The sequence below is a fragment of the Notolepis coatsorum genome, assembly GCF_963971535.1.
Source record: "Notolepis coatsorum genome assembly, chromosome: 18".
Taxonomy (NCBI): Eukaryota; Metazoa; Chordata; class Actinopteri; order Aulopiformes; family Paralepididae; genus Notolepis; species Notolepis coatsorum.
The window spans coordinates 39,694,776-39,710,937 of record NC_140182.1 but is presented as its reverse complement, the minus strand read 5'-3'; the positions used below and the strand labels follow the sequence as shown (position 1 = coordinate 39,710,937).

At 46.1% G+C, this 16,162-nt stretch overlaps 1 protein-coding gene across 1 annotated transcript in view; it reads right to left on the bottom strand.

Annotated features, from left to right (window-relative positions):
• Positions 1–4,003: 4,003 nt before the first annotated feature.
• The window catches only part of LOC311245330 (unconventional myosin-Va-like), a gene marked incomplete at its 5' end in the record, with an annotated part of 105,397 nt that continues 93,238 nt past the window's right edge, over positions 4,004–16,162 (bottom strand). The window contains 7 exons of the mRNA XM_084335166.1: positions 4,004–4,790; positions 6,031–6,111; positions 6,198–6,372; positions 12,010–12,295; positions 12,813–12,963; positions 13,060–13,149; positions 13,712–13,866. Coding sequence (XP_084191292.1) covers positions 4,638–4,790; positions 6,031–6,111; positions 6,198–6,372; positions 12,010–12,295; positions 12,813–12,963; positions 13,060–13,149; positions 13,712–13,866 — 1,091 coding nt within the window. The 3' untranslated portion in view covers positions 4,004–4,637. The remainder of the gene's footprint in view (positions 4,791–6,030; positions 6,112–6,197; positions 6,373–12,009; positions 12,296–12,812; positions 12,964–13,059; positions 13,150–13,711; positions 13,867–16,162) is intronic.

Here is a 16,162-nt window from a genome sequence, read left to right as displayed (position 1 = left end):
TTCTTTACTTCCTGTTTGGGCAAAGAAGATAGACAGTGGAACGACGGCCAACTCTCTGCATAGGAGTGTATGTATCTTATCGCTGTATAGTTTGTTTATACTTCAGAAGTGACGACAGCAAGGACAGGGACAGCAGTGGTCACAATACTTATAGATGGTTTTAGATAGAGGTGAGACTGCTGAGTTCTACTAAAGTGAAATATCCCTTTTTTTTTATCCACTTTTTCTACCATTTTTCTATATTTTCTCCCATCCCAATTTCGTATCATCCAATTCAACCCTCCCCTGTCACGAACGCTGTTTCTTGTCTCCCACAAGCCGGCTGCAATGTGGACTAAAGGCCTCTGCATGCTACAGAAACTTCAAAGCAACTGCAACACAACATCGACAAAGCAACGGTGTTGTAGACACTCTGACTTTATGCTTCTGCAACATCGACGCGCAAAGTTAGTTTAACTAAAGTTAGTTTAGGTTCGTGTTAACGTTAGATAATGTACAAAATAAACGTATTTCCGGTGCTTTTAGACGTCGCTCTTTTATTTTGAAATCCCCCGACCGGAAGTGTTATAGTGTCTGTTGCTAGCAGCTTAACTTCTGTCACCCGTTTCTGTGCTTTTCGAGCTAACGTTACCGTAACGTCATTAGTTTCCAATGGAGAGGAGAGAAAGACCTCAAACTACCTGTTGGAATAAATTAATTGATTGATGTTTAACTTGTCCCTGTGTGTGTCCAGTCATTTCGACTAGCAAATGTTGTATTTAACGTTACCTCAGGATACCATTGTATTTAGTTGGTTAGCTATGTAGCTAATGTGGATAGCATTTTGAATAGCACCAATGCTAGCTGGCTGGCTACAGCTTTATTTACTAAATTATGGAGGCTTTTTAATCATCAAGGTAAGAGAGGATTTGTCATGATCAACTGAAGGCGTATGCTATGGAACAATATGTGCTTGGGTTTTCAGAAAAAGGCCAGCTATGTGACGCTAATTATTTAGCATCAACGCTGGCTGGCTACAACAATGGAGGATAGTATTCCTCGCTGCGGGACCAATATTATTCTATGACAGCCCCGCCCCCATTCACTACCAACCAATCACTGCTACGCAATATCAACGCAACGGTTGTTCAGATTAGATTCTGGGGACATGTACGCAACGTCCTCGCAACACAGTCTACAAGACCCTCTGCAACAACCGCGCTGAAATCGCGCTGATGTTGTGTTGAAGTTGCTTTGAAGTTGCTGTAGCATGTAGAGGCCTTTGTCATACATAGCACAAGTCCCCTCCGGTACTTGAGGTAACAGCAGTCGCATCTTTTCACCTGCGCAGCTCGATCTCTCAGTGGCGAGGAGTAACGCGTGGGAGGCTCACGCTGCCCCCGACACTTCCTGATTCTACTGTGCAGGCGCACCAACCGACCTGTAGGAGTCGCTGTCCACAACGCCCGATCCCCACCCATCAGTTTCCCACCCCCTAATACGGCCAATGTGTATTAGTATGAACGACCAGCTAAACTGAAAGCAATGTGGAGCGCTGGGCTCGAACATGCGAGCCCAGCGTCTCCGCATTCGTGGCGAGCGCCTTGCCCACTACGCCACGTAGCCGCCCTCAAGTGAAATATCCCTTTAAAGGCATCGTAAACAATCAATGGTCACACAGCTGGTCCTCTTTGGGTTCAATAACCATTTGGCCTCTGGGTTCGAGCCCAGCTCTCGGCGTTGCTACCGGCTGGCCGGTCGTTCATACTAACACAATTGGCAAGTGTTAGAGGGTGGGAAAACCGGTGGGTGGGGATTTGACGTTGTGGACAGCGACTCCTACAGGTCGGTTTGGTGACGCCGGTGCGATGGAAGCAGGAAGTGACGGGGGCAGCGTGAGCCTCCCACGCGTTACTCCTCGCCACTGAGAGTTCGAGCTGCTGTGGTGAAAAGATGCAACAGGCTGCCTCCTCGTGTACCGGAGGGGACACGTGATGCAAGGCTTCTGTCCTCACTACAACCGACCTGTGGGAGGCATAGTCTAGCAGCGTTCAAGACAGGGGAGGGAAGAATTGGATATACGAAATTGGGATGGGAGAAAAATAGAAAAGAAATGGGGAGAAAAAGTGGATAAAACATTTGGCCTGAAGTTTCAAAGGGTGGGAGGAAGAGGTAGGTGGAGGAAGAGCATGGGGTCAGAGGTCAAGAGGCAGGAAGGAGGAAGAGTATGGGAGGAAGAGCAGGGGGTCAGAGGTCAAGAGGCGGGAATGATGAAGAGTATGGGAAGAAGAGCAGGGCGTGAAAGGTGAAGAGGCGGGAATGATGAAGAGTATGGGAGGAAGAGGGTGATGTTAAAGTAATGTCCTGTCACAATGGACCCATCTCAAACGCCACCCTCTTTTCTTGCTCATCCAATCAAAATTGCTTTTTTTTGGATCCACTTTTCTCCCATTTTCTATTTTTCTCCCATCCCAATTTTCGTATCATCCAATTCAATCCTCCCCTGTCTCGAACGCTGTATCTTGCCTCCCACAAGCCGGCTGCAATGTGGACTAAGTCATACATAACACAAGTCCCCTCTGATACTCGAGGTAACAGCAGTCGCATCTTTTCACCTGCGCGGCGCGATCTTTCAGCGTCAGGGGTCTGCGCTTTGGAGGGGCGCCGCCCCCATCGCTTCCTGATTCTACTGCGCAGGCGCACCAACCAACCTGTAGGAGTCGCTGTCCACAACGCCCGATCCCCACCCATCAGTTTCCCACCCCCTAATACTGTCAATGTGTATTAGTACGGACGACCAGCTAAACTGAAAGCAATGTGGAGCGCTAGGCTCGAACAGGCGAACCCAGCGTCTCCAGTATTCGTGGTGAGCGCCTTGCCCACTGCACCACGTAGCCGCCTCAATCACAATTGCTTTTTGAGGAAAGCAATGGTTGTGATTAGAGGATCAGGAAAAGGGGGCGGGGTTTGAGATGGGTCCATTGTGACAGGACATTACTTTAAAGGGGCTATGCACTGCTATTCCTAGCACTATTTGGGCAACTTTACACAATTCCTGTTAGTCTATTGAAGACATTTGTAAGGTTTTTTCAAAAAAATTCATTGTTTTATATTTCTAATCAAGTACTCAAAACCATCATTTTTCAGCCTCAAGAAATCAGGCTGTTATGGCCTGGCTCCGCCCATAAGCACTTTGAGTGACAGTCAGACCACAGTCTGCACTGGTAGAGGGAGGGAGGGAGGGGGGGGAAGAGAGAGAGAGAGAGAGAGAGAGAGAGACTCTTCCTTTCTCTCCCTCCCTTGTGTGTTTTTTTTTTTTCTTTCTTTCAATCTCCCGTGTGGCGCGCGGCCGGCAGGTACACCCTCCCCCCCCCCCCAAGTGCCCCCTCTCTCTCCCTCCCTCCTTCTCTCTTCCTTTCTCTCCTTTCTCTCCCACTCGGCTCTCGCTGATGAGACGGGGCAGCTTGTGTGTTTTCTTTCAATCTCCCGTGTGGCGCGCGGCCGGCAGGTACACCCCCCCCCCCCCCCCCCAAGTGCCCCCTCTCTCTCCCTCCCTCCTTCTCTCTTCCTTTCTCTCCTTTCTCTCCCACTCGGCTCTCGCTGATGAGACGGGGCAGCTTGTGTGTTTTCTTTCAATCTCCCGTGTGGCGCGCGGCCGGCAGGTACACCCCCCCCCCTCCCCCCCCCCCAAGTGCCCCCTCTCTCTCCCTCCCTCCTTCTCTCTTCCTTTCTCTCCCACTCGGCTCTCGCTGATGAGACGGGGCAGCTTGTGTGTTTTCTTTCAATCTCCCGTGTGGCGCGCGGCCGGCAGGTACACCCCCCCCCCCCCCCCAAGTGCCCCCTCTCTCTCCCTCCCTCCTTCTCTCTTCCTTTCTCTCCTTTCTCTCCCACTCTGCTCTCGCTGATGAGACGGGGCAGCTTGTGTGTTTTCTTTCAATCTCCTGTGTGGCGCGCGGCCGGCAGGTACCCCCCCCCAAGTGCCCCCTCTCTCTCCCTCCCTCCCTCTCTCTTCCTTTCTCTCCTTTCTCTCCCTCTCGGCTCTCTCTTCCTTTCTCTCCCTCCAAAGCGCACGGCCCCGCAGCTCCACTCACTGTCTAGTCTAGGTAGAATGGGGGCGGGCATTAGCTCCAACCACAGAGCCAATCGCATCACTGTGCGCCGAATGACGTGACTCAGGCATTCAAATCAAAATGACCCGATTTACTAGAGGACGAGAGGGGCTGGGCTGAATCGGAGCAATCCGCCAATATGGTATTTAGACCCTAAAACACATTGATACGAACTCCTATTACTATAATACAATGCTAGAGACTGAAAAATGACATTTATAATGCATAGCCCCTTTAACATCACCCTCTTCTTCCCATACTCTTCATCATTCCCGCCTTTTGACCTCTTGATTCAATCACTTTCTTTCCTCATAAATTATGTTTTATATTTTATTTCATTAAATTCGTTTTCATACCTTTTTTCTGACTGACTTTGATTTATGACTGTTAAAACTTTGTATGAAAAAAAGAGATCAGTGATGTATCAGTGATGACATTCTCCGATAAAACATAATTGAAGGGAAGTGAGAGTAACCAGAGTGAGTGTAATCAGAGGTAACTGGACGTGTGTGAGGAAGGCCAGGTTAAGACTAGCAGGTATCTGGACCTCTAGACGCGTGTGAGGAAGGCCAGGTTAAGACTAGCAGGTATCTGGATGGAGTCCAGGGACAGAGGGGATGGTGTGAAGGGGAAGGTGATGGCGAAGATCTTCTTCACGTCTATCAACAGCATGGGAGAGTCAACTCTGTCTTTCAAAAGTGCCTGAGGATAGAGAGGAATAAGCAGGAATATAATAATAATAAACTTTAAATAATACCTTTTTAAATAGCACCTTCTTAGATGGGAAGCACCTCATCACTAAAACTTTACGCACACCTCGGTCATTGACCATATTCCCACCGTGGCCGTCTTGCTCTTATGTATATGTATATGTATACCCAAGGTGGGAACAGGGTGGAAAGGAAACCAACCTGAGCATGACATAAGAGCAAAATGGCCACCATGTGAATATGGCCAATTGTGCTCAACAGAGAGGGTCAGAGCTGTACGCAGACATTATATTATATTATGGATACAGTGACGGCAAGTATGGATACTGAATTCAAAAAGATTTACTTATTTGTTTTATTTTAGCTTTATTCCATTTTGGTGCAATAAAAACTAGTGTGCGGTGAGGTGAACTGAAAACGTTATCTTATTAGATAAAACGGATGATGTTGTACATAATATATATATATTTTTTTTGTATCGTCTTTTTCCCCATCCGTTTTCCGTGGATTCGATCCCATGTGACTCTGCGGTGGTAGTCCGTTGCGCTACCCGGCCGCCATACATAATATATTTTTTTTTTCATCTACTTTTTCTCCTCCTTTTTCTGTGATTTTTCTCCCATCCCAATTTACCTCTCGAGCCAATTCTCCCTTCCCTGTCCTGATCGTTGCTCGCATGTGCCCCCCACTGGCCGGTCGTAGGGAGGATAGAAGCCCATCACATGTCCCCTCCGATACATGTGGAGGCAGCCAGTCACATCTTTTCACCTGCCAGCGCGGACTCTCATTGGCGAGGTGTAACGTGTGGGAGGCTCACACTACCCCCACCATTCCCTGTCTCTGCTGTGCAGGCGTCCCCAACCGACCTGTAGGAGTCGCTGTCCACAATGTCCAGATTACCACCCATCGACTCCCCTCCCACTGACTCTGCCAATTGAGCCAGTATGACGGCCGGCCCAAGCCGGAGGCAACGCTGACAGCCGGATTCGATACCGGTGTCTCTTGCGTTGGTGACGAGCGCAATGTCCGCTGCGCCGCCCAGCCGCCTCTACATAATATATTCTTAATGCAGATGTTTTCCATTGGGTTTGACACAATTTGCAGTAGAAAAAAGATAATTAATCACAATATCATCGTATTACAATATGGTAACTCTAGTATGGTGATAATATCGTATCGTGGGGCCTCTGGCTAATGGGTACACATGCATGCAAATCTCCCCCGTTACTTACTTGAACGATCCTGATGAACGATACGGAAACACGCTCCTCAAATTCAATCACAGGGGTATACAGGTTCAGCACTTTCACAATCTGAAGAAAAACAATGCAGACAACGATTAACATGGTAGTAGAACGATCACTTCTTAATTATTCCGTTTTGGTTTTATTGATGATACCTGTGCTGTGGTCAGTGCGCTGCACATGGTGCAGATAGCTTGGGCGTCGTCCTCCGTCTTCTTATTGACCTGCAGCAGCTGTGCAGCCTGGACCAGAGGCTCCAGAGTCTCCTTGGCGCCACACTCTGCTAGATCTCTCTCCACCAACCACTCCTCCAAATGCCACACGTTGTACCTGCATGGGGAGAGGATCAGGACATAAGTCAGATTCAACAATGCTCATCAAAGCAGCCACACCTAGTGGTGTTGTTGTCCAGCAATACTCTGTCCTCTGGACCTGGCAGTAATAGGGACACTGTACAGTTGCGAGTGCCGTCTTTCAGATGAGATGATAAACTGAGGTTCAGACTGAATTCAGTCATTAACACTTCCAGTGCCGTTCACGTAGAACTACGTTTCTGTGGCCCGACGGTTGAGTGCCGGAAACGTAGATCTACGTTTCTGTCACAGTATTTATTTTATTATCTATTGCCATTCATAATTCAGCGGGGCACCTTGTGCATACTGTTCTGAGTGTGTCTGAGCTGGCAGACGGTATTATACCGCCCTCTAACGCCTTCGGCCAGTAATGCACCCCGTTAGAAATGGGTTGGTTTCTTTTCCCTACCGAGCTGCGGCATGGGGGCGGGTCCTAAACACTCCGGCAAAATACACGCTTGTAGGAATGGTTTGGACTACTGACCCCGCCCGCCCGTTGAAGTGCAATGTCTAACAACGTCGGAGGCACGATCGAAGTGGAATGGCGATAAGATTATTGGATTCTTTTTTTTCATTACTTCAGAGACCAGGCAAGGACACTATATATGAAAGCTTGCGTTGATCTGATATTTATTTCTACTGCGATTGAAGCTATCTGTGTTATAGCTGTTTGGCTGTTTTCCGTTGGGTTGCAGGAGGGGGGGGGGGGGGGGGGGATGCGCCGCGCTCCAGGGCACATTTCATGTATTCTCGAGGAAGGATAATAATAATAATCTAGCATTGATTTCAGGAAGATCCGATAATCAGGCGAAAAATTACAACGTGTTTAGTGTATTACACAAAAGTGCTGTTTTCGTGTCTTTTCCCTGGAATTGCTCAGAAGCGGCCGGACTATGTTCATATTCAAAACGGTATAAAAAGGAAATGTACGGATGAAAAAATAATCTGTTTTTTGCATGTTGACCTGAAGCAGCTCAATGAGACTCGACAGCGTTATTAGACCCATAGCTATACTATAAAATATAGGTTTAGGTCTACAAAGTACAACTACGTTTACATGGGGTTAATGAACGGCACGGAAGTGGTCACTTCCTGGAAGGGGCGTGGCACTCAATGTGTTGCCTATTGCAAAGACTAGGGGGTTCCTTGGCCACATTCCGAGCCTGATCTCTGACATCAAGACCACCTAATCATCCCTCCTTCTTAATTGGCTGATATCAATTCCCGTCTCCTGAGCCTTTCAGCCATTGTGTAGTGTGTCTGGTGCCAGTGTATGGCAGCCATTGAGCCTGCGTTGTTACGATTAGTACGCTTCTTTGGCATGATGAACCCAGATGGCAGAGTACAGATTGATGAGACCGGAGACAGAACGTGACGATGAACAGTTTACTTTACAACAAGGTACATACACGACTAACACACACAGGTAACATTTAACAATGATCGTGCCCAGCAGGGCAGGACAGACAAGACTATATACACAGACTAATTGACAAGACACTGATAGACAGAGGGTAATTTACAAACAAGACACAGGTGTGGTAGACAGAAACAATAGAACACAGAGTACACTGGGAAAACAATAACAAATAAACAACCAGACTAAAACATAATTACAAACCACAGACAGGGGAACACAAGACCAACAAAGTGGAGACAACAGACAATAAACACAACAAACACAACTGACAATAAATAACAATGAGTTGGTGTGTGAGCTGATGCCAGATCTGCATCAGCCCACCGGGTGGCAATGTTGACTGAGGGTTATTGTTGATGGGAGGTTGTGAATATGAATGTCTGAGTCCTGGTCCCACAGGACCAGGACTGGAGGAAGTGTTACACTGCGTAGCCCAAGGTTGGGTGCTACACAGTAGGGATGGACGTGAGTAATGGATTACTCGAGTATTCGCCGTTTCAACTGAACTCCTTGTTTGTGCCACAGAAAAGGAAGTCTTGCTCTGAAATCCCACAAGACGCGAGTTGTTGCATGAAGACAACACTAGTCAGCTGCGTAGCATGAAAACATACCACGAAAACCTTGTTACGTTGAAAACTAGCTTAGCGGTATCTAAAAGATAGGAATAACAGTTGGTGGATTTCCACATTGTGCCAAGAACATGTCGGCCACTTTGCATAGCGTTCACAGACTTATTGATACGGACATGCCATTCCATGAGAGGAGAGGCTTGCTGCAGACAGTGGAGGTATTACAAATGGTAACTGACTGTTTTGACGACGATATGCATTAACACTTTGAATGCCACCCACGAGTTTTCTCGTGTTATTACCCCCCGGGTTGAATGCCCACTCACGAGAATATTCGTTTTATTTTATTTATTAGCGATCTGAAATCATATTGCATCAAGCGAGCCTACCGTTGGAGATCCAGTCACCCCAGGCGCTCAGATGTGAAAAAAGCGCCCCCCATCGTCTCCCAGATGGTAAATCACCCTTTTGGATTGGACTCAATGAAAGTGAATGGGAGAACGGATTTCTGACTCCACATTTTACGTCTCACTCACGCAGCCGGCATCGACCGGCATCACTCCGGAGCCTGAAGAGCAGCGGGGATTATGTGTTCTACTGTATACACGGTTGATCAATACAATGATCGATTTTTTCGAATGGTGATCAGGAATTGGAATAATCCATTTGAATACCATCTGATCTCAGGTAAGGAATCTATGTTATCAGTTTTAGGATAATCAGACTCGTTTTCACGGAAATATAAGTGTTTCCCCTATGTGATATGGCTGTTTTGACTGTAAAAGCCATCAGGAAATAAGAGCAGCGATTATCAGCGCGCGGCACGAGCGTGCGTGCGCAGACATATACTATCGATTATCTAGCATTTATTTGAAAACGATTCATAAATAGGCCGACAAATGACAACGTTCTAGAATATTACAGTAAAAGGCGATTATCATAGAATGTGTTGTTTTTTCCGCGAATACAAGTGATTTTCAAAATGCTATCAAACGGAAATGAAGCGATAAAAAAACAATCTGCTTTGACAATGTTGACTGGAAAATGAGTCTTTGATAAGCGACGGGCAGATTAGACACATAGCCATAATTTAAAACATAGATTAGGCGATATTAACGTTAACATTGGAGTGGATTTGGGCATTCAAGGGGGTAAAAAGGAAAACACGGACTGGCTCTCAAAGTGTTAAGCATCGAGTATATTGCTGTGCATTGTTGTGTCCGCGGAGCAAGAAATAATAAAATCGGCAGTGTGTGTGACTCTGGCTTTAACACTTTCCGTGCCGGCCGTGTTTTCCTTTTTATCCCCTTGAATGCCACCACCCACTTCAATGATATAGCACTCACATTTGTGAACGCATAATCTATGTCTTAAATTATGGCTGTGTCTAATCTGGCCGTCGCTTATCAATGACTTGTTTGCAGTCAACATTGTCGAAACGGTTCATTTCCGTGTTATACCATTTTGAAAAACTCTAGATTTTTTTAAGTTTCAGGAAAATATAAAGATTTTTTTTTTTATCCACTTTTTCTCCCATTTTCTATATTTTCTCCCATCCCAATTTCGTATCATCCAATTCAACCCTCCCCTGTCACGAACGCTGTTTCTTGCCTCCCACAAGCCGGCTGCAATGTGGACTAAGTCATACATAGCACAAGTCCCCTCCGGTACTTGAGGTAACAGCAGTCGCATCTTTTCACCTGAGCAGCTCGATCTCTCAGTGGCGAGGAGTAACGCGTGGGAGGCTCACGCTGCCCCCGACACTTCCTGATTCTACTGCGCAGGCGCACCAACCGACCTGTAGGAGTCGCTGTCCACAACGCCCGATCCCCACCCATCAGTTTCCCACCCTCTAATACTGCCAATTGTATTAGTACGGACGACCAGCCAAACTGAAAACAATGTGGAGAGCTGGATTCGAACACGCGAACCCAGCGTCTCCACATTGGTGGCGAGTGCCTTGCCCACTACACCACCTAGCCGCCCCGGAAAATATAAAGATTCTATGATAACCGCCCTTTACTGGAATATTCTGGAATACACAAAAAACGTTGTCATTTTCCGGCCTATTTATGAATCGTTTTCAAATAAACGCTAGATTATCGATAGTATGTGTACTTATGCACGCTAGCGAAGCGAGCTGAAAAATCGAATCTCTCATTTCCTGATCAGCACACACACACACAGGGCAAACGTTGATATCTCTGTGAAAAAAGTTCTGTTATCCTAAGACTGGTAAAATAGATTCCTTACCTCAGATCAGATGTTCTCCAAAAATATTCCAATTCCTGATCGCCATTCCAAATATCGATCGCGTTTATTGATCCAACGCTGCGTACTGGAAATATGTATTCCACGCTGTTCTGATGGTCCACAATGAATCTGATCATCTCGGGTGGCTTGCGCGAGAAGTAAAATGAGGAAACTGGATTCCCCCCCCCCCCATGTGTTTTCATGCAATCCATTACAAATGGGTGCAGTACCACAGGGAGACGATAGGGGGCGGTATTTTCCCAATGGAGCTCAGAGAGAGTTTGTAGCACTAACGTGAGACTAGATTCGCTAATAAAAAAACAAACGACATATCGCGTCATTGGCAATGAACGGTCGGCATGAAGAAACGACATAGCGTCGTTGGCATTGAAAGTGTTAAGATACGTTAGAAACAGGGCGGCTGAGTGGCGCAGTGGCTAAGGCGCTCGCCACTAACGCAGGATCTGCTGGTATCGAGCCCAGCTCTCTGCGTTGCTAGCGGCTTGGCCGGTCGTCATACTAACACAATTGGCAGTGTTAGGGGTGGGATAGCCGGTGGGTGGGGATTGGACGTTGTGGACAGCGACTCCTACAGGTCGGTTGGTGCGCCTGTACAGCAAAATCAGGAAGTATCGGGGCAGCGTGAGCCTCCCACACGTTACTCCTCGCCACTGAGAGATCGCGCTGTTCAGGTGAAAAGATGCGACAGCTGCCTCCTCGTGTACCGGAGGGGACACGTGATGCAAGGCTTGGTCCTCACTGCAGCCGACCAGTGGGAGGCATAGTCTAGCAACGTTCGAGACAGGGGAGGGGAGAATTGAAGGGAGAATTGGCGAGGCGAAATTGGGATGGGAGAAAAATAGAAAATAAGGAGAAAAAGTGGATAAAAAAGAAAAAGATACGTTAGAAACATTTATTTCCCTGAACAATTACTCCAGCAGTACAGAGTAATTCACGCGAGTACTCAATCTAGGAAAACTTGACTCCCATCCCTACTAAATGATGGTGGTGATGTCACATCTTACCTGTGCAACTGTATAGGTTAAAGTGATGTCAAATCTTACCTGTGCAACGGTATAGGTTAACATGATATCACACCACTTTTCCATGTTTTTATGTGTCTATCTGATGTGTTGTGATGTCATGTGTCTTTACGATGACTATGATGCATGTCTGAACACTTCGTTCCCCTACAAGGACCACAATGGAAATAAGCTCTGAGCTTTTTTGTGTTTATCCTTGGCAGTATTCCAGACTGTGCTTCTGTCACATGTTATTTATATATTGTCAAAATAAAATAAAATAAAATCATCAAATCAAATCAAATCAACAATCATTCATTCATTCATTCAAAGAGCGCCCCCTGCTGTACCTGATCTGAAGTCCTTTACTCCAGGAGCACATGTCCTTCCTCAGGAGCAGGTGGTTGAGGGTGACGGCACAGACAATGTAGAACTGCTGCCTGACCACCTGCTTGATGAGCTCTGGGTCCATGCCGTGCTGCACCATGGTGGAGTGGAAGAGGCCGAGTTGCTTGAGGATGGTCTGTAACGTGGTGCCCTCCTCCTCCAGGAGGGTGGAGGTTCTCTTCCTCAGACCTGTGGGTTTGGAACCCAGCACCCCCCCGTGGATGGCCTCGTGCTCCAGCATTCCTGCAACTAAATAATAATAGTAAAATGTTATTTGTATAGCACAGAAACTGCAGCTCAAAGTGCTTTACAACAGAAAAAAGACAGGCATAAAATGAGCACATAAAGTGCAGACATATAAAATCACAGTTTTTCACATTAGGATTTAACATCCCAACAGGCCACCTTGTTTATGGTTTGGTTCAGCTGCAGAAGAATACAACATGGCGCTACCAGTGGACTGTACTGTGACAACACTTCTTACTTTTATTTTACCACGCTAGTCACTGAGAAACAAAAGATCTGTTGCAACTTTGTCCTTCAACCAAGGTACATGAACTGCAAAGAACTAGCAAAGGAGAAAAGTTCTGCAACTATTTTGAGGCAAAAAAAATAATGGAGCTTAAATACTCATATAAAATGGCCTCCACAGGGAAAATGGCCCTCCAATTGGTCTGTCGGAGGGCCATTTTACATGGGTATTTAAGCTCCATGTCTGAACATAAGGTAAGATCACGTGAGGAGAATAGTGTTCATTTCCTCTCACCTATCATAGGCTGCAGGATCTCCTCCATGCACTTGATGAGCTGCTGGTAGATCTGAATAGCCAGGTTCTGGTACAGCTGATGGTACTCCGACAGTTCAAAGTTGAGGAGGCAGTGTTCATTCTGCCTGGGAGTGTTGTGCTTTGCGAACTCCTGCCCAGAGGGTGAACAGACATTCTCTGTAAGACGGATGGAATGCAAAGTAGTCTGCCTCGTTTTAGCATTAATACCTCCTGCGGTTTACTGTACCTGGTCTCCACTGTACTGCTTCAGACAATGCAGGAGTCGACATGTGTTGGCCAGCCAGAAAGACACCATCTCAAAGTCGTCTCCTCTTCTCTGTAACAACAGTAACAACACTTCAGACTCTGGTTGTAATTTTCTCCCCAATTTAGTCGTTATTTAAATCCCCTGTATGTATCACGTTCCTGGTCGTTGCACTATCCTATGTCAATCTATGGAGGGTGTAGACTACCACACGTTTCCTCTGTCGATCTATGGAGGGTGTAGACTACCACATGTTTCCTCTGTCGATCTATGGAGGGTGTAGACTACCACATGTCTCCTCTGTTGATCTATGGAGGGTGTAGAGTTGTAGACTACCACATGTCTCCTCCGATACATGTAAATTCACCAGCCCCTTCTTTCACCTGACAGCGAGGAGTTTCACTGGGACAGCGTAACATGGGCGGAGGTTTACACTATCTCCTCCAGATCCCCGACCCTGCTGAACAGGCACCCTGATTGACCAGTAGGGGTCGCTAATGCAAGTAAGTACTAGTGCCGGGGATTGCGGTGGTAGGGTGAGTGCTTTTACCTCGACAACACCCACACACCTAATCGACAGTTATTTAAAACCAAAGGGGGCCACAGCCCCTACTTGACATATCATATACTGCACCTTGAGGACCCCTTTGATGGTGGTGATGGTGGAGTTGAGCAGCGTGCTGGCTCTCTGGTCATCGTTGACATAGTCGGCATAGCGGAGGCACATGAAGAGGACGTACGCCGGCAGTCCAGGGACGAGGTTGACCGCCACACCGCGGGGCTTCAGGTCTGGAGACAAACGAGACCCGTGACAACTCTGGACTCATAGCCGCTCCGTCAACGAGTAGCTTTTACATTGTGGCGGAACCGGACTCATTAATTATGCTCTTCGATCTTCATGGTCAATATAGGTTTAATGGTGAAACACATGGTACATGTAGGTTAAAAAATTACAAAAAGACAAAGAGGTATAATGTTCAACAAGCAAAAATTGCAGGGAGATATTGGTCCAGATATGAAGGCAACACCAAAATGTATGTATTGTCTGCTAAAAAATGCACAGAATAATATCCAAATAAATGGCCATCACACACTGAGGAAAAGGTGTATTTGCACCAACTTTCACATCGTGGTTCAAAACACCTAAACAGAACTTTCCATGTTGAAAAAAAACAATAATGCCCTGGTAAACTATAGTTATTCAACAAGGTTTTTTCACTGGCCTTTTTTAATGTAACATATTGTATGCTCACACAAGGTAATATATGATGTATGACTTTACACTGCACCAGAAATAAAGGGTAGGTTCCTCTGAATCATAAAAGGTATAACACTTGATACCGACTCAAAGAATAAGCTCGGAATTGTCCGAAATATAACTGTCCAGGTGAACATTTGTCTATGTAGGCTTTAGAAGCTTTAGAGTAGAGAGGGGTGGGTGCTTGGCTCTCACCAAGGTGTGAGATTTAAGCTATTGTTGGGACAAACAAAATGATTCCTCCACAACATTCTTAAAAAAGGAGATCCAAGGCACGCTTAATTCGTGAAGATTAGTGAAGTTGGCTTGTTCGCTGAACTAGCCGATGTATTAAAGGCTTTTTAACTTGATCAAGAGTGCCTTGGAACTAGGGCTGGGAGGTATACTGAATATGAAGGTATACCGTCATGGATCCATGTAAATATACAGGTTTTCCATTCAGTCCTCCATGATATACTATATAATACAAAAATATATATTATAATAATAAAAAAGTATATATATATTATATACACAAACTGTATATATTTTTTTTATCCACTTTTTTCTCCTATTTTAAATTTTTTTTCTCCCATCCCAATTTAGCCGTGCCCTCCCCTGACTTGAACGTTGCTCGCATGTGCCCCCCACTGGCCGGTTGTAGGGAGGATAGAATCCTCATCGCATGTCCCCTCCGGTACATGTGTAGGCAGCCAGTCGCATCTTTTCACCTGCCAGCGCGGACTCTCATTTAGGCGAGGAGTAACGTGTAGGAGGCTCACACTGCCCCTGCCATTTTCCTGTCTCTGCTGTGCAGCTGCCCCAACCGACCTGTAGGAGTCGCTGTTTACAACGTCCAGATTACCACCCATCGACTTCCCACCCGCTAACTCTGCCAATTTAGTTAGTATGACGGCCGGCCCAAGCTGGAGGCAACGCCGACAGCCGGATTCGATACCGGTGTCTCGTGCGTTGGTGACGAGCGCAATGTCCGCTGCGCCACCCACAAACTGTATATTTTGAAGTTAAATCAAAAAAAGATTCCTTGCAGCAGTATTTAAAAAGTAAAAGAAAATAGACCATTTTGAATGACCTAGAACCATGACAATTGTATTAGAACAGGGGTTCTCAAATTTGTTCATACCGGAACCCCATTTTATTTAGGATATTTTTTGGGGACCCCACACTTAACTCATTCAGCGCCAGACCCGATGATAGTCGGGTTAATTCGCCGACCGTTCAGTGCCAATCACGAGTATAGTCGGGTTTTAATCGCTATTTCTTTTATTAGCGATATCCATTCATTTTCATCCATCCAGCCTGATGTTATCATTGGGAATGGGTCTGAGCTCGCAAAAGGGCAAATACCGCCGCCTACGCCTTCCAGCTGGTATTGCACTCCATTAGGAATGGTGTAGTTTATTTTCTGGGACGATGATTTCAGGAAGATTCGATAATCAGGTGAAAAATGACAACGTGTTTAGTGTATTCCACTAAAGGTCTATTATCGCGTCTTTTCCTGGAATTACTAAGAATCACCAAAACTATACTCATATTCAAAACTGTATAAAACGGAAATGTACCGATGAAAAAACAATCCGTTTTGTACATGTTGACTGGAAGCAACTCACTGATAATCAACAGGTGTATTAGACCCATAGCTATAATTTAAGATATATTTTAAGCACTAACAAATCTCGCAGTCCCCCCATTGATTAAAGCGGTGGCGTTCTAGTGCCCTCTCGCGCATTAAGCGATGGCGCAGAATGAGTTAATGTATTGCGGAATTTCAAACGTGGAATTAAGGAATATCAAAATAAATAATAAAAGCACACGTTGTTGAATATG